Source organism: Globicephala melas, chromosome 17, assembly GCF_963455315.2.
Source record: "Globicephala melas chromosome 17, mGloMel1.2, whole genome shotgun sequence".
Classification (NCBI taxonomy): Eukaryota; Metazoa; Chordata; class Mammalia; order Artiodactyla; family Delphinidae; genus Globicephala; species Globicephala melas.
The window spans coordinates 43063997-43082688 of NC_083330.1; the positions used below are offsets into that span (position 1 = coordinate 43063997).

General features: G+C 32.6%; 1 protein-coding gene across 1 annotated transcript in view; it reads left to right on the top strand.

Moving 5' to 3' along the window:
• VPS13B (vacuolar protein sorting 13 homolog B) overlaps window positions 1–18692 on the top strand; it is a 798623-nt gene that overhangs the window by 398274 nt on the left and 381657 nt on the right. Inside the window, exons 25-27 of the mRNA XM_060287492.2 lie at window positions 2746–2949; window positions 17463–17634; window positions 18141–18255. Coding sequence (XP_060143475.1) covers window positions 2746–2949; window positions 17463–17634; window positions 18141–18255 — 491 coding nt within the window. The remainder of the gene's footprint in view (window positions 1–2745; window positions 2950–17462; window positions 17635–18140; window positions 18256–18692) is intronic.

An 18692-nucleotide genomic window follows, 5' to 3' on the forward strand; every position in this document is an offset into this window, starting at 1 on the left:
CTTGGTATTCTTATGACTGGAATGGCTTTTTGCACCCACTTAAATCCTATCTATCCTTCAAGAATGTATTTCCTTGAGGTTTGTCTCAGCCTCTTCAGTCCAATTAAGTCTTCTTTCTGATTGGTTATGAGATTAAATGAGAAAATGTATGTGCAGTTAATTTTTCAACAATAAAATATTACTTTTTAATATTTAATATCTTACATATCCAATCAGTATTTGATATGCAAAATATTATTGATATTCATCACCTTCATACATAACCTATATAAAGCTGCCTCACGTGGTGCTTATTTTTTAGAGATCTTTTTAAAAAGTTTTATTGGGGTTGACATAAATACAATAAACTGCACATGTTTAGATTATCTAATTTGATAAGGTTTGACTATGTATACCCATCAAATCATCTTCACAATCAAGATAATGCATTAATCCATCATCCTCAAAAGTTTCTTTGTGCCCCTTTGTAATCCTTCCTTTTACTCCTCCCCCAATCCCAGGCAATCACTGATACTGTCATTATTGATTAATTTTCATTTGCTAGTATTCTGTATAAATGGAATCATACAGTTTGCGTTCTCTCTCTCTCTCTCTCTCTCTTGCCTAGCTTCCTTGATTCAGCATAATAATTTTGGGGTTAATCCTTGGTTTTGCATGAATCTCTAATTTATTTTTATTGCTAAGTATTCCGTTGTATTGTTGGTTAACTTATTGGTTAACATTTGAGATTTTTTCCAGTTTTAGACTATTACAAATAAAACTTCTGTGAACATTTTTATATAGGTCTTTGTGTGGACATAGATTTTAATTCTTCTTGGGGAAACACTTAGGAAATGGCTCATTCACGTGGTAGGTATATGTTTTTTTCAGAAATGGCCAAACTGTATTCTAAATTTTGCATTCCATCAGAGTAAATGAGAGTTTTAGCTGCTCTGCATCTTTACTGATACTTGGTCTGGTTATGCTTTTTAATTTCAGACGTCTTAATAGGTGGGTAGTGGTAGCTCATTGTGGCTTTAGTTGGCATGGTTTTCAGTACAGCTTGAAGGATAAGAGTTGAACATTTATCTTCAGCATTTTTGCTCTATTTTTTAAAACCTCTGAATTTGTGAAGTCTGGATTCTGTGATAGCAGCTTTCTTCTTTGAAAATAATAATACGTTTAAAGTTTATGTCAGTGTTTGCTTGGCATGCTGAATACACAGTGTACTTGGTGACATTCATATACAATTTTTTAATGGTAACAGTTAAAGGAAACCAGAAGTAGTGACAATAAAAGCGGCATCAATTCTCTTAGGTAAATAAACTTTATGCCTTTGAAAGTATTTAGAAACTGTTTATGCTTTCCTTATTTGTCAGTTCTAATTGTTTAAGAAAAAGTAAAATAATCTTTTTAAAAATTTGGTTTGGAACAAAATGATTTCTTTTTAGAAAACACTCATGATTATGAAAGACAAAAGAATATGAACTAAAATTTTTCTAAGAGCTTTTTTGTAGGATCTCTAGCCATTAGATTTTTTTTTAAACAAAAAGAGCTATAACCTGAGATTTGAGACTTCATCACACAAAAAGCAGGAGAAAACTGTAACCCATATACTGTTTTATATCAAATAAGGATTGACAACACTGTTTTTAGGCATCTGTTCTGCCCACATAAGAAGCCAGCTTTATCATCTGGATGTGTCCTGAGGCTGAAACTTCTTATAAATATGAGAATTTCTTTCTTTCTTTTTTTTTTTTTTTTAATGGCAAGCAGAATATGGTATCCAGCTGTGGATTTGCTTATACATTGTGTTTGCATTTTTCCCCCTAGGCTTGTTTTATACAGTATATGGCAATATGTTGTCATACAGATTCCATGATTAATGCTTATTTATGAAATCTTATGTAAATATCTTAGAACTTAGTCAAACAACGTGCAAGTTAAACAATTTTTTTTTCTGAATATTGGAATGACAAATCTGAGGGGAATAGTAGGTTGGATAGTTTATGTTCTTTATCTATAGAAAAGTCTCATATGTAACATTTTCCTTTTACTATTCTGTGTTATATCTTTCTTTTTTACTTTATTTTGCTGGGCAAGAAATCCAATTTCAGATTTATTCTTCAGAAAATAGAGAAAGTTTAAATGTGTAAATAATTTAGAAATAAGAATGGTAATTATTTCATGTATAACTAAATAATCATGTTTACTAGGATATATTTGACTTCTAATTTTGATCCTGACCTCTGTTTAAAAGGCATTTCTTTGTGATTGTTCTATTAGTCATATATTAAAAGAAATCTACTGTACCATAATAAGCTGTTTTATTAGCATTATTTTATTAGCATTATTTTCCCACAGAAATGCTAAATTGCTTATAAAATATCAAAATGTGACTATGTGGCAAATTAAAAGTATGAATAAATTAATTATATTTCTCAAATTCAATTCATGATAAAATGTTTAATATTGTATATTTTTATATGAATTATTTTTCTCTATATCTCATCAGAATTGTGGTATCATGACAAAATAGTCATCATATATATAATAATTACAGTATATATAATATATAATAATTATATATCACAGATTATAGGTTATGATATAATACCATGATCAGTGATACAATGATAGATTTTTGTTTCATATATTCTTATTTCCCTGGACTTGTTTTCATTTTCTCACATTTAATATTTTAGTCAGTTGTGACCAGAAGTTGAAAGATTTGTTTTTCCTTTTTATTTTTTCCCTTCTGCTTAGGTGCAGCTCTTATATGAGCTAACTGATATCATGAATGAAGTCTGGAATAAGATTCAGAAGAGAGGCAATCTCAGTTCTTTTTCAGCTTATCCGGAGTCCATAGTGGGGCCTGTCCCTAGTTCTCCAGTTAGAAGCAGTTTAGGCACAGCTCCTCCAGATACCAGCACATGTAGCCCATCTGCTGACATTGGAACTACTACTGAGGTAAGTGTTTTTGAAAAATTCTGTTACTAAATGAAGGGTGGTATATATACCACAGAGTTCTGCATCAGGATTGAGAATGAAGATGACCATACCTCTCTGGAAGCTAGTGAGTTTAGAAGGTTCGTGAGGAGCTATGGTAGCAGTGGCTGTGTATTACTGTTTCTTTTAGGTCCAAGTATTTTAATCACTTTTAGTAGTTAGTGGGGTAGTTTAGGACAGTAGGGGTTCTGTGAAATGGCAAAAACTGAGACAGTAAATGTATGGTTCCTCAGAAGTATGGAAATGTAGAAGCTGATACAAAAGAGGCTCAGAACCAGAGTGCCTTTGTTATCTTTAGGTTAGTGATTTTTCAGTCTTGTCTGACCCAAAGTTCTCTTCTCTTCCTTCTGATCATAGAAGCCTTTCTTTTCATTTTTAACACCATAACTTCACCCAATGTGCCAGTGCCCCTTTTAATAACAAATGTTTTATAAAGCCCCCTTTACTATCCTGAAATGAAAATAAACATAATATGACCTACATATACATATAATTTCAAAAATATCTAGTATTTTGAATAAAATATAAAGGAGTAAAGGAAATTAATTTAAGGTATAGTAATTATTATTTTAATATATAAATGCTCAGGCATGGTTACATTAGAAGTTGTAATGAAGTAGCCAGGTACATAGAATTACTGTGAGTGTGTCTGCCGCATATAGACTTGTGCAGGTCTTTGTTAAATACCACAAGTTGGTACTGTTGTTGTTGCTGTGATTTCCTGAGGTAATGGCAAACTTGATAAAGTTTAAAACAAAAGTTTTTATTCTTTTCATTTCAGTAGTTGCATTTCTGGAACTCTTAATAAATAAAATCATGCATAAGTGCAAAAATATTGTGTTTAGATTTAAAACAGAATTCAGTTTTATGCTCAAATGTTGACTTATAAACAGGATTTTTACCTACTTCATTGTCTGTAAGATAGTGTTCATTTTTCAGGACAGTCCTATATATCATAGGACTTCTTGATACCTTAACTGCTAACCCTTAAATTCCAGTAGTGACACCCAATCATTGAGTCAACCAAAAATACCCTAATACATTTCTGAAACACTCCATAGAGGCTTACCACTGAGAACTACTGTAATATAATAGAGGTAGAAGTTATGTTTTTGTTTTTGCATAAACACATGCTGGAGTAGATCTATTTGACCCCTGCATAAATAATTTCTGTATCCCTGCTCATTCCAAATCTTAAGAAACACAATGACCTAAGTGATAGGATTACTTTTTTCCCCCCAAATGAAAATCTAGGAATGTGCCCTTATGGAGTCAATGGGACATATCCTTTTAGGGTAAAAACAGTGAATCCTTTCTTGGAGATTATTAATATCGTTAGAATACAAAAGCTCTTGCAGTAAAGAAAACTTTGACTTTCTTCAACGCAGTACTCTCCAAACTCATTTAACCAAAGACCCCTTTATCATAGCCTACATGTTAACATTGCACAAAATACACTTTGTGAAATACTTTGGTAGAGTAATCAAAGCTTGGGGTGATACATTGCTAGACAAAGCTAGTACAAGTGAAATTGATAAATGAAGTTAAATATTGTGGACATTTGGCAGAAAGGAGAGTGTTTCATTAAACAGTTGTTCACTAAGTACTGTATTCATTGGAACGTCAAGATGAAAATGAGTACCTATCTTGGGAGTAGTCTTTTAGAAAGAAATATTTAAGAAAACATTGCAAGCCCAGAAAAGACAGGGCTCATGTGGAATGGTCACACCTGTTTGTCATACATCTAGAGCCTGCCATTCACACAAGTACAGATTGAATGGTACTTTCTAGAATTGTGTAGTGTCCAACCTATACAGAAGGACATGGTGACCCTGATTATAAGATGTAATAGAGATGAGCATGCCCTGCAATTACAGAGAAATTATTAACAAATTCATTCTATGGGATCTGTAGGTATTTTACAAAGGCAGTAACATATGAGATGGATCTTCAAAAGTGAAAAAGGCATTAGTATCAATTTTGTTTTAGTAGGTATATAATAAATGTGATAGACTAGAAGAATGGTGAGGAAGTTAAGAAAGGGAGAGATTAACAAGGGAGACATTTTCTCAGTCACTTAAAAAAATTAATTCTGATTTCAAAAATAAGTTCCTTACATGACTGCAATTAATTTAAACTTAGAATGTTGAGGGTTTTTTTCTGATTGGGTTATAAAGATAAATAATGAAAATGCTTCTAGTGGATTTGTTAGTTTTGTATTAGGTATGGATTTAATCTGATCTGTGTGAAAAAGATCTGAAAGTGAAAGAATCTTAATGCAGAAGATTCACATTAATATTCCAGAAAGACCATATAAAGCAGCTTACATAAGGTAACAGAGTTATGGGGGAAAATGTGGTAAATATTTTCAAAATGTACCCTCTTTTGTTTATGTAGTGTGGTTAAGAAAAGAAAGAGGTGAGTGATTGCTAGCAGTCTGGTATGGATTTGAAACCTACAATCACTTGAGAAGCTTGTTCCCTGAGAAATATCTTAAAATAATTTAGGTTTGTTTTCCATAAAGGGCAGGAAGATTTTTGTGTAGACAGTTTTGATATGGTGATCAATGTTAAGACTTTGATTTAACTTTACAAATTAGAAGGTGTTCGTGGATTGAACACTTCATGTTTAATTTCTCTTTTTGCTCTCAAGAAAATATTTATGTGGAGCTCAAGATTAACTATGTTTGCATCTGAGTTTAAATTTACCTCTTTGAGAATTAGCCAGTAAATGATGACATCAGAAAATATAGTCATTGTTTTCTCCTTTTTGTATGAATGCTTCATCTATGATTAAATCTGTGGTCGTTTAATTCATCCAGAAGTCAGAATTTGTGCCCAGGCTTTCATTTCCCATTTCCTTTTGTTTATAGTGCTGGTAAAATTGTGTGTAATGACCTTTGTAATTTTTATTCCTTTTGTTTTGAGTTCCAACATGGTAGATATGTTACTGTGATCCTTTGAATTCCATTTAAAAAATGTTTTTCTAATTTTCATGAAGTTTCCTGTATATTTAAATGTGTTACGGACTGAATGGAGATAAAACCGTGTCCTCTTACTGGAGAAACTACTTAATGAATGGGGGGCTAGGGAGGACAGTGTGGAGAGGTTATGCATGTATTTTGTTATAATCCATAATAGGCCTTTATGCCTATTTGACTTGGCATTCCCAGGAAGCTCTAGCATCCCTTTGCTCTTGCTAATCATTGACTAATAATCTTCTGATTATAAGAAGACATTCTGTGGACAACACTGTCATGTAAGCAACAGAACTGTCTGCATACAAATTTAAATATATGGTATATAATAATCTCTAGGTCCATCCATGTTGCTGCAAATGACATTATTTCATTTTTTTATGGCTGAGTAATATTCCATTGTGTATATACTACATCTTCTTTATCTATTCATCTGTTGATTTAGGTTTCTTCCATGTCTTGGCTATTATAAATAATGCTGCTATGAACATTGGGATGCATGTATCTTTTCAAATTAGAGTTTTCTCCAGAGAAGTGCCCGGGAGTGGGATTGCAGTGAGACCTAGAGATTACCATATTAAGTGAAGTAAGTCAGACAGAGAAAGACAAATATCATATGACATCACTTACATGTGGAATCTAAAAAAAAATGATAGAAATGAACTTATTTACAAAACGGAAATAGACTCACAGAGATAGAAAGCAAACTTATGGTTACTAAAGGGGATAGGGGTGGGGGGGAGATAAATTAGGAGTTTGGGATTAACATCTACACACTACTGTATATAAAATAGTAAACAACAGGGACCTACTGTATAGCACAGGGAACTATACTCAATATCTTGTAATAATCTATAAAGGAAAACTGAGTCTGTAATGACTCAGTTCCCAGTCGTTACCCTGACTTTGTGTTTCCTCTTCATTTCTGACATCTTGAGATTTCCCTTTATTTATTTCAAGTTTAACTGTTATATTAGTTAGAAAAAGATGACATTCTCATAAGGACAAAGGTGTTGACTGGGAAGGGAAACCACAGGAGATAGTACAGTACCTGGAGCTAGTAACGCTGGGATGTTTTTGCCATAAATAGGCTTACGGGCAGGGAGAACAGGGAATAATACTGACTTCATTCTCCTCCCTCCTTTCTATCTCCTGCCATGTTCCTCATTAGCTGAAAATGACCAGAAACCAGAGGACAAGAATATTTGTACATATTGTTCGCATAGATTAGCCTCCCAGGTAGAGAGGGTATTAATGATTGAAGAGTAGGTCTACAAGACCAAAGAAAAGATATACAGCACTTTAATGTATTAAAACAAATTCTTGTGTTTTATCTAGAATTTCCGTGCTTTTGTAGTAGAAAAGGAAAACATTCATTTCAACTTAGTGTGCCATGTTACTTGAATTTAAATTTCTTTAACATCATTGAGTACTAAGAACTGGTCTTTGGAATCTTTGTTTTTCTCATTCTGCCTTGTACATATTATATTAGATTCTCAATATCATTGGTAGCTCTTTTTGCTAAATTTTTTTTATTGTGGTAAAATATAAGTTACATAAAATTTATCATTTTAACCATTTTTATGTGTACAATTTCCTGGCATTAAATGAATAATCTCAGTGTTGCACAGCCATAACAACTATCCATTTCCAAAACTATTTTGATCATTTCAAACAAAAACTCTTTTCCCATGAAACAGTGACTCCCCATCCTCCCAACCCCATCCCTGGTAACCTCTACTGTACTTTCTGTCTCTGTGAATTTGCCTATTTTGGGTGTCTCACATAAGAGGAATCATAAGTATTCGTTTAGCTTATTTCATTTAGTATAATGTTTTAGAGATTCATCCAGGTAGTAAGAAGAATGTTTTATACATCATCCATGTATAAGAATTTCAATGCCTTCTATGGCTGAGTGTTACTTCATTTGTGTATATAGCATACTTTTTTTATCCATTGATCTGTTGATGGACGTCTGGGTTATTTGCTCCTTTTGGCTATTACGAATAACGCTACTATGAACATTGGTGAATAAAGGTTGATTAACTCTTAATGAAGTAATTTTTCCCTGAAGATATTATATGCATTTTATATGACCTGTGCCTGACAAACCATTTCAAAACTAATACCAGAAATGCTATTTTAATTTTTCTTTACCTGTTGAAATATTGGGTTGGCCAAAAAGTTTGTTTGGGTTTTTCCATAAGATATTATAAAAAACCCGAAAAAACTTTTTGGCCAGCTCTGTATGTTGATAACTGAGTTATTTGGTATAGAAATTAGGGGGTAGAGGAAAGTGAATGCAGAATCATTAAATATACTTTATTTAGTACTGATTTTCTTACTCAGAAGAGCACATTTCTGTCATTTTAATGAGATTTGCTTAGTACCAGCATGAATGGTATAGAATTAAAATGGCATTTAATATTATCCCTAACTGTATTCAAGCGTATTTCAAAGTTTTGCCAAAAAATGTGGTACTAAAGGGAAAAAAGTGAAAATTAGAAGTCATTTATTTAGTTTCCCTAGTAACCTTGCAAACAGAAAAATAGAATGCTAGTAATTTATTTTCTCTAAGGTGTATTTTTTTTTTTCTCCTGGGGAAAACTAGCTAAATTCTGTGTGCTGCTTCCCACTTTCTGTCATAGACTCTCTATGACAGAGAGCTTTAAGAATTGCCTTCCTCTGACTTTGGTATAATAATTTTGCAGAGCTTGACAAGTGAGAAGGATGTTTCTCTTAATTCCATCAATTTACAGCTATACTATTGAAAGGGATTGTTGGAAGATCATTTACTAGAAAATTGAGATGCAGTGAATTGAAGTTAGTGTCACACAAAGTAGGGACGGTCCAGCTCATCTGAGTGTGATTCTAAGTTAATGGAATCTATAGAAGTCACTTTGGAATCAGACAACTTGAGTTTTTAATCTCTGCAGTTTATGATCACATTATTTAACCTCTGTGATTTAGTTTCATTATCTCTAAAAATGGGGATAATGTTAATATTCATCTCAATACGTTAGTACAAATATTAACTGAGTATGTATAGTTTGTCCATATACTCTATGAATGTGGCTCATTCCTCTATTTGTATTTTCTTTAATTTCAATAAGATTTTAGTTTTCTTTTTAGAAATCTTGACCATTTTGTTATAGGAGTACACTTATTTGGCACTTTTATTTAGCACTTTTATTCAGTTGATACGATTATATATTCAGTACTTGTTTCTTCTTTATTCCTTTAAGGTGACTAGTAACTTTGGTTGATTTTCAAATATTAAGCTGATCTTGTGTTTCTGGAACAAACCCAGCTTAGATGTAATATATTTTCCTTTTCATATCTTGCTGGATTGTGTTTGCTAATATTTTATTTAGGGTTTTGGTATCATAGTCATGAGTGATACTGGCCTTTTACTTTTCTTTTACATAATATCTTTGTTGTATTTTGGTATCATGATCACACTGTCTTCACAAAATGATATGGGAAGTGTTCCCCCTTGTTTTATTATCTAGAAAAATATGTTTTGTGCGGAAATTCTCACAGTCACTGTATATTCCCATGATAATCAACAAGGTAATCCTAATTGAAAAGGCACTTGTGTGTAACACATACCTCATTCCAAACTGGGTCTTAGTTTAGGCATTCTTTGCATATAGAAGAAATTTTAACTTAGAAGATTGTTAGAAAAGAGGTAAGGACTGGATAGACAAAATACACTAATGTCATCATAATAAAGGGAATATAGGCAAGCATCTTGTTCCAGGTTCCCAACTCCAACAATGGTATTGCTGTATTCCTAGAAAATGAATTTTATACTACTCATTATTGATAAAGTAATACTTAATGGTAAAATAAAGATGTTTTATGGCATTCTGGTAGCCCAGGCTGTATAAAATGAAACTAATAAACATAGTTTTTATAGATGCTAAACAAATACACTGTCTTTTGATACTGTGCAATTATGACTTTATGTCCCAGTTAATGTTTTATGTCAAATGTTTTATTCTGGTAAAATATACACAACATAAAATTACCTTTTTAAACCATTTTTAAGAGTACCCTTCTGTGACATTAAGTACATTCACATTGTTGTGCAACCATCACCGTCAACCATCTCCAAAACTTTTAAAATTTTTCCCAGCTGAAATGTGGTACCTGTTAAACAATAACTTCCCATTTTAACATTAAGTCTTCCGATCCATGGACATGGGACATTTCTCCATTTGTTTGTGTCTTCTTTTATTTCTATTAGCAATATTTTATAGTCTTTCACTTCCTTGGTTAAGTTTATTCCTAAGTATTCTATTCTTTTTGATGCTATTATAAACAGAATTGTTTTATTAATTTCCTTTTCTGATTGTTCACTGTTATTGTGCAAAAACACAGATGTGGGTTTGTATCTTGCTGAATTCATTTATTAGTTCTAAAATTTTTTGTTGTTGAATCTTTAGCATTTTCTACATATAAGGTCATGCTGTCTGCAAACACAGATCATTTTGCTTTTTTCCCTTTCCAATTTTGTTGCTTTTAACTTCTTTCTCTTGCCTAATTGCTGTGGCTAAGACTTCCAGTAATATGTTGAATAAATATTTCACTTAACTTTTTAAATATTAGGCAATATTTTCAAGTTGAACATAATTTTCTTTTTTGATAATAATTTTCTGTTAAGGAAACCTTCTAGCATGTTTCAGCACTAACAGATTTTGTTCAAATAGCAAAAGACGTATTGAAAATTTGACACTGTTACTTTTTCTGTTCCCACGTTAGTTGTACTTTTATACTATTCTTTTCATCTGAAATAAGTGATAAGTCAAACATTATGGGTTGGACGTAAAATGATTTACACTGAGAGGTTTATATTGGTTCAGAAGTAACAGTGTTAAATAATGATTATACTGTTTCAGTGCCATACTGGATGTGAACTATAAATTTTCTATTATCACCCGTCACCTATTATCTTTATCACCATAGGATAACCCTAATTTGAGCAACCAGTACCTACTCTGTACCAAGCAATAGTGCTTGGTACAGAGTAGGTTTTAAACACATTGTTCTTTAATATATGGATGTTAAACAATTTGGGAAGTCAACTCATTTTGACGAAATTAAATCTGATTTATTATAGTACGGGGCATAGAGATGTATATATTCATTGTCACTACAAATATATTTTCATATGAATTCATAAAAGCATATATTGAGTTTATTTTTTCTGTTTGTTTTTATGTCTTTTGTTGTTTTAAACATAATTCTTTTATATTATTTATCAGATCTGTTATCTGAATTTCTTGAGAGTCTAATCCTACTGTTGTATTCTTAACCCTTGCTCTTAGTAGACTGTTTCTTTATGTGTTATGTGCTCTTCTATTGGGAGTTCTTCACTAGTGCGACTTTATGAGACTCTTGCATAGTGTATGAGGGCCTGTTCCCCAATAGGGATTTTCTGTGTTTCCTTCTCTGAGGGACTCCAAGGGCCATCACTAGCCTGGGACCCCTTTACTGTTAATTTCGTAGCTAGATGTTTCTTGAAACATTTCGGTAGTATGAAATCAAGCCCTCAAACCTACATGTAACCCAGAGATGTGTTTAAAAAGTCTCAAGGGTAACGTTTTTCCACTACTTAGGCTAAGATAGATATTTTTTCTTGGGTTTATTCTGTTGTTTTTCTAATTTCTTAAATTGGATACTTAGCTTAATAATATTCAGCTTTTAAAAGAAATTAAGCCTTTTAGTCCTTTATCTTTAGCAGAATTTATAATATTTAACTTCGGGGATGGATATGTGTATACACCTAATATATAGGTACACTGGGAAATTTAGCCCATCACTGCATTGCTGCTTCCCAGAGAAAATTCTGTATTACGTAGAAGGGTGAGCAAAAGTTTTGGTATAAAACAAGATGTCTCTGGCACGCTAATTCTTACCATGGACCCAAAGTAAGGCTTAACCTGTACACTTGTAGAACATATTTCACTGTATTTCAGCTAGTTAAGGTTGTCAAAAATTTGTGTTCAGGGAGATGTTCAGGAAAGTGAAACACTATATAATCATGTTCATTGAAATATTTATGCCATTTTGCTTACAAGATAGCCCAACAATAAAAACTGCCTTTGAAAGTGCTCACATTTTGATGATTTGTTTTAATAACAAGTAAACAAAGCAAATAGATACACAATACACAAATACATACACATTCACATATTTCCCTTATAAGGTTAAGTACATAAACTGTTAAATCTTTTTTTTTTTTTTTTTTTTTGCGGTACGCGGGCCTCTCACTGTTGTGGCCTCTCCCACTGCGGAGCACAGGCTCCGGAAGCACAGGCTCAGCGGCCATGGCTCACGGGCCCAGCCGCTCCGCGGCATGTGGGATCCTCCCGGACCGGGTCACGAACCCGTGTCCCCTGCGTCGGCAGGTGGACTCTCAACCACTGCGCCACCAGGGAAGCCCTGTTAAGCCTTTTGGAAGCTGTTCTAATTATATAAAATGTTATTTTGAACTTCTGGATTTTCAGTACTTTCCATAAAGGTGATGTAGGAAGGACAATTATTATGGATAGCTATATTGTGTTGATGAAATTAAATCCCTCCAATTAAGTTGTGATTTTAGGCAAACCATTAAGCATTTTTTCATTTTAACTTCTTGTATATATGTATAATGTCTTTGATAATGTCATCCTTATTCACAGCATTTTAAAGAAATAATTTTAAAGCTTTAGAAAAATCTAAAATGATGAATGAATGCTAGATTTATAACTCAACCTAAGGTAAAAATTGACAGATTAACCAACAATGTTGGGAGGTTAGAGGGTCATGGCAAAATTTGAATTGCATATTTTATTGATTCTGGAATTAAAATTACTTCAGCAGCCTAGTTCTCAAAAAAATCCAGTATGAGCTGTATTGTATAGCATGGAATATTGCCAGTATTTTATAATAACTTTAAATGCAGTGTAATCTATAAAATATTGAATCACTCTATTGTAAACCTGAAATTAATATAGTATTGTAAATCAACTATACTTCAATTATAAATATATATATTTCCAGAAAACAATCCAGCATGAAGTGGTTCATTTCTTAGTCCCCAGTAATTATTTAAAATGCATTTATTTTCAGTTAAATCCAAAGTGAAAATTTGGGGGGAAAAAATGAATGAAGGTGGTCAAAAGGTACAAATTTCCAGTTATAAAATAAATAAGCCCTAGTGTTGTATGCCATGGTGACTGAAGTTAATAATACTGTATTGTGTATTTGAAAGTTGCTAAGAGAGTAGTAGATCTTAAAATTTCTCATCACAAGAAAAAACAATTTATGACTGTGTGACAATGGATGTTAACTAGACTTACTATGATCATTTCACAATATATATAAATATCGAATCATTACGTTTTATACCTGAAACTATTATAATATTATATGTCAGTTGTATCTCAAAAAAAAAAGTGAAGTTGTTTGGCATCAACTGCTATAGCAAAACTATTGTCAGTTTTTCAGGGATTTAAGTGCAGTTAACCTAAGCAGCAATCTACCTCAAATTATTATGCTAGACAACCTTTTAGAAAGTAAGTTTAGTTTGAACTTTTTTACTCAGTTGATATTTTAAGGATGTCTCATAATAGTTTTAAATCTCTTCCTCAAAATAGACTTATTTCATTAAATATTTATCTTTAAATGATTTTATCTTCAACATTTAGGGAGAAACTTTTATTCAAAATGTAGAAATCTTAGCATTTAGATTATCATCTAATTAATTGAGTAGCTGTTGAAAGAACATACATATATAATACATATATCAAAGCAGGTTATTGTTTAGCCTTCACATATGAATCAACACAATATTTTGTTGTCATGCTTTTCTTATTTCAAAATAATCATGCTGGAAAATGTCTCTAATTTCTCAATTATTGGCTTATTTTTTTATGCAAATAGTTTTATTACATAAATATAACCTATTTATCTGAGGTCACCTTACATTTGTTGTGCTTATTTATATTATGTATCTGTATGTTTAAATTTCTAATTAATATTTGCATTCCAAAAGTCCATAAAATTTAAAAACACTATTTAAGGTATTTGTTGCTGAGTTGGGTAAGAACTATTATTTTTAAATTATTTCGACAATAAAGAATTCACCATAAATGAATCTAGTTTAAAAAAGTATGCTCTTAACAGTTGCTTGTGTTAAGTAGAAGAGAAGTATTTGCTTATATGATCCTTGGATGACTTATACTTTAAACTACGAGTAATTCTTTTTATGTTGACATGTTGATAAGGAGCAGTATACTTTTCAGTGGATATAGCTCTAGCTTCCTGAATATCGATCTCAGTGGTGGTAGAAGGGGAAATATGAGTGGCAGGCTTAAGTAGTGAGCTTAAAAACAGTTACTCGTTTTTCCCACCCTTCACATTGAAATGGTGAGAGCAAAGGTAGTGGAAACCACCGCAGTCCACTTGTTATCGTTGACTTAAGTACAAACAGCAGTGGAAGTGTTTAGACCTTTGGGAAGTTTTGTGATTGAAAAAGAATGCTGGAGTTATTTTGATAAGGGAGAGTAGCAGTGTGGCCAAAAGTATGATCATCCCTGAGCTCTGAAGCAGGGCAAGGATGAAGGGCTGAAGTGTTTGCTCTTCCAGATGAACAAAGATAAATTCAGCTAGCATAATAAACTCAGTATTTTGGTCAATTTGCGACAAAATGGTGAAAGAATTGAACTGTATATTTTAGACCTTGGCTAAAGAGGTGTGGGAAAATAGTTCAGCGTCTCCAATTCTGGCTCAATTTTTGCTATAGATTTAGAAATAGAGCAGAAAATTAATGCACAAACATATTTAACAATACCGCACCAAGTGTTGTAAATCCAAAATGAAAATTGAAACTGCATGAAGAAGGAGAGTAAAACTTTTTCTCAGGAGTGCTTGCTTATTAAATTTGAAGCCACAGTTTTCTTAGCATTCCTACTAAGTATACTTAATAGTGTTAAAAATCAAGGTTTCATTGATTTGAGATGGTCTTTTCCCTACAATTTCCATTCTTGGGATTATAATGTTCTTCTAAGTGTTGGAGGGAGAATTTAATTTATGAATTCTTCTGCTCTAAGACCCAATCCATAGAGAAAGGCATACTGACTACATTATGCTGTCTTTTATTGAATTTGACTTTCTAAAATGTATCTTTTTCTGGGATTAGTTTGTGCTTTTCATTAGATGTGTTACTTTAGACAGCTAACCAGAAACCTGAATTTTTATATAGCTTCTCAAATTCTAGGAATTTCAATTTTAGCAGATTTAGGGCCACTTAGTTTTGGAAAAGCATTTAGATGAAAACATCACGAGCAGTGAGCTTTCTGCTTTGCTTGGTGTAATTGGAACAAAGAATGGCTATACTGTCTTCAATGCATCATGCTGCCTATCAAACTAAGCTTAAGTACATATAACTAATATTTAAATATATATACATCTTTTTTTTTAAACATCTTTATTGGGGTATAATTGCTTTACAATGGTGTGTTAGTTTCTGCTTTATAACAAAGTGAATCAGTTATACATATACATATGTTCCCATATCTCTTCCCTCTTGCGTCTCCCTCCCTCCCACCCTCCCTATCCCACCCCTCCAGGTGGTCACAAAGCACCGAGCTGATCTCCCTGTGCTATGCAGCTGCTTCCCACTAGCTATCTATTTTACATTTGGTAGTGTATATATGTCCATGCCTCTCTCTCACTTTGTCACAGCTTACCCTTCCCCCTCCCCGTATCCTCAAGTCCATTCTCCAGTGGGTCTGTGTCTTTATTCCTGTCTTACCCCTAGGTTCTTCATGACATTTTTTTTCCTTAAATTCCATATATATGTGTTAGCATACAGTATTTGTCTTTCTTTTTCTGACTTACTTCACTCTGTATGACAGACTCGAGGTCTATCCACCTCATTACAAATAGCTCAATTTCATTTCTTTTTATGGCTGAGTAATATTCCATTGTATATATGTGCCACATCTTCTTTATCCATTCATCCGATGATGGGCACTTAGGTTGTTTCCATCTCCTGGCTATTGTAAATAGAGCTGCAATGAACATTTTGGTACGTGAATATATATATACATCTTTTAAAAAAGTAAGCATGCTCTGGTGTATTTGATCAGTTCACAGAGAATGAGTTTAGGTTCTGGAGTTTTTTTGAAGGTTTTAGATGGACAGCAAAGTTGGGATTTAAAAAACCCAAATACTTGGTAGCTAATCCTAAAAGAACAGAATACATGAGTGAGTGATCACTATCTCTGGCACCATCTCTTCCTGCCTTTGAGACTGAAGCTGTTCATCTTCAAACCAGGATTTATTTTCACCTGCTGAAAAGATTAAAAAACAACCCAACAGACCTTTTACAGAAAGTTTATTAGTACCAAATTTAGGACCTTATACATATCCAGAATTCAGTATGTATTTGTTGAACTGAATAAGCTTATGCTCTGATGAAGGTTTGGGGCCAGCATGTATGGCAGGTTCTCTGAAGCTGCAAGATTCCCTTCTTCTGGGCTGAGGTCTGTAATCCAAGGGTTATATTCTTGGGCTTCAGCTGCCTCTTATTGGGCTGGAGATACACTCTGAAGTACATCAAATTACAAAATAATACCATCTCAAATGTGCAAAACATTGAATATTAACCTGGGAAAATTTCTTGAGCTAAGAGGTATTTATCAAAAACCTGCTCATTTTACTTACATTTTGTTTCATTGTTATCATTTTTATTGTACCTTTCTGTAGGATATGTATAAATTGCCGAATATATTTCTGTAAAGATAACCATAACACACACACACACACACACACACACACACACACACACACACACACTCTCATGCTCTGTACCTCTAATTAAGAGACTTTTAACCATATAAATCATTTAAAAAATCTGTTGTCGAATCTGCTTTTAAATGTCTCCTTAATATTAAAATATGTGAGGCATGATGAATGTTTTGCTGTTTCTTAAATTATGGTGATTATGCTGTGTTTTACTATGGTTATTATATATTCATACATAAATACACCATAGCAGGGATAGACAAACTTTTTCCATAAATGACAAGATAGTAAATATTGTAGGCTTTGTGGATCATAGCAGCTCTAAAGCATCTACTTAACTCTGCTAATCAGTAGTCATAGGCAATAGATAAATGAGTGGATGTGGCTGTGAGGTAGTAAGACTTTATTTCCAAAAATAGAGCCCAGTTTGACCCTTGGCTATAGCTACTCTATAAGGAAATACTCATTGGTATGATCCTAACTCATTTAGAGGAACTGGAATGGCATGCATGTACACTGTAACTATGAAAACCGTATGATTAGTGTATGCTTATATTACTGGCATTATATATAAACATTTATATGATTTGCATTATCATATATGATAAGTTATAAGCAGTAATTGCAGATTTTAAATTATATATTTTTAGTTATTTTTATTTATGTTACAAAGTATTGTTGTTATTCCTCATCCCAGGGAGATTCTGTACAAGCAGTTGATGATTCACCATTCTCCGATTCTGTTACCTTGGAACAAACTACAAGTAATATTGGTGGATCCAGTGGTCGTGTTAGTCTGTGGATGCAGTGGGTGCTCCCCAAAATTACTATAAAGCTCTTTGCTCCAGATCCTGAAAATAAAGGCACAGGTACAGGATTACTTTTCTACTGAAAAGATAAAATATTAAACACTATTTTTAGAAGAAATTGGAGACTTAGTTTTATTTATCATTGGCATTTAAATCAATTATTAAGTCTAACTCAAGTGATTTCTATTAGTAATACTAACATGTTGCCTATAATACCTAAATTTTGTCTTATTTGTATTAAAATTCACTTCAAAAGCCATGAGGTAATTTCTTCATTGGTCATATCACTAAATGTATTGCAAAGACTGTTGACTGATATTAGATGTAGCACTTCATACATTAACTGGGATTTCCCCTGTTTTGAAATAAGCATCGTATCTTAATTTTGAGGCCTATACTGATATTAATTTTCCTTATTATTTTAGAATCTTATGTGGTTAATGAACAGAAAGTCTTAGTCCCTCTGTAGATGTCAAGGATATACATGCTAACATTAAATGTAAATAGAAAGTTTTAATATTGATTGTGAACCCTATACTGATATTAATATTTGCTTCTTATTGCAGAACTTTGTATGGTCAGTGAACTAGAAGATCTCAGTGCTTCCATAGATGTCCAGGATGTGTACACCAAAGTGAAATGTAAAATAGAAAGTTTCAATATTGATCACTATAGAAGCAGGTAATTAATGAATAATGAATATGGGAAAAGCTATATTTTCCTTGAACAAAGTCTATAAAAGAATTTTTATATTTTAATTTGATTCCTTAATTTTTAAAAAAATACTGTACATATTCCCGAAGATGGTTCTTAAAAGATATATTGGTTAATTTTACTTGGTATTCATTCATATATGGAATATAATAAAGTTTTGCTTTCTAAGAAGGCAAATCCGTTCATAAATATCCACACTGCCATATTAAATGAAATAAGCTGCTTTTACTAATCACCTCACAATTTGTTATGCATGTTGTATATTTGCCAAGATGTCTGGGACACAGTTAATGGCTCTGGTTTTTGATGAATATTCCTCATCCATTCCCTATATCATAGATTGAAATGGAGCAGCATCTCATGTTCCTTACAACTTTGAGTACTTTTCTTATCTCACAGATGAT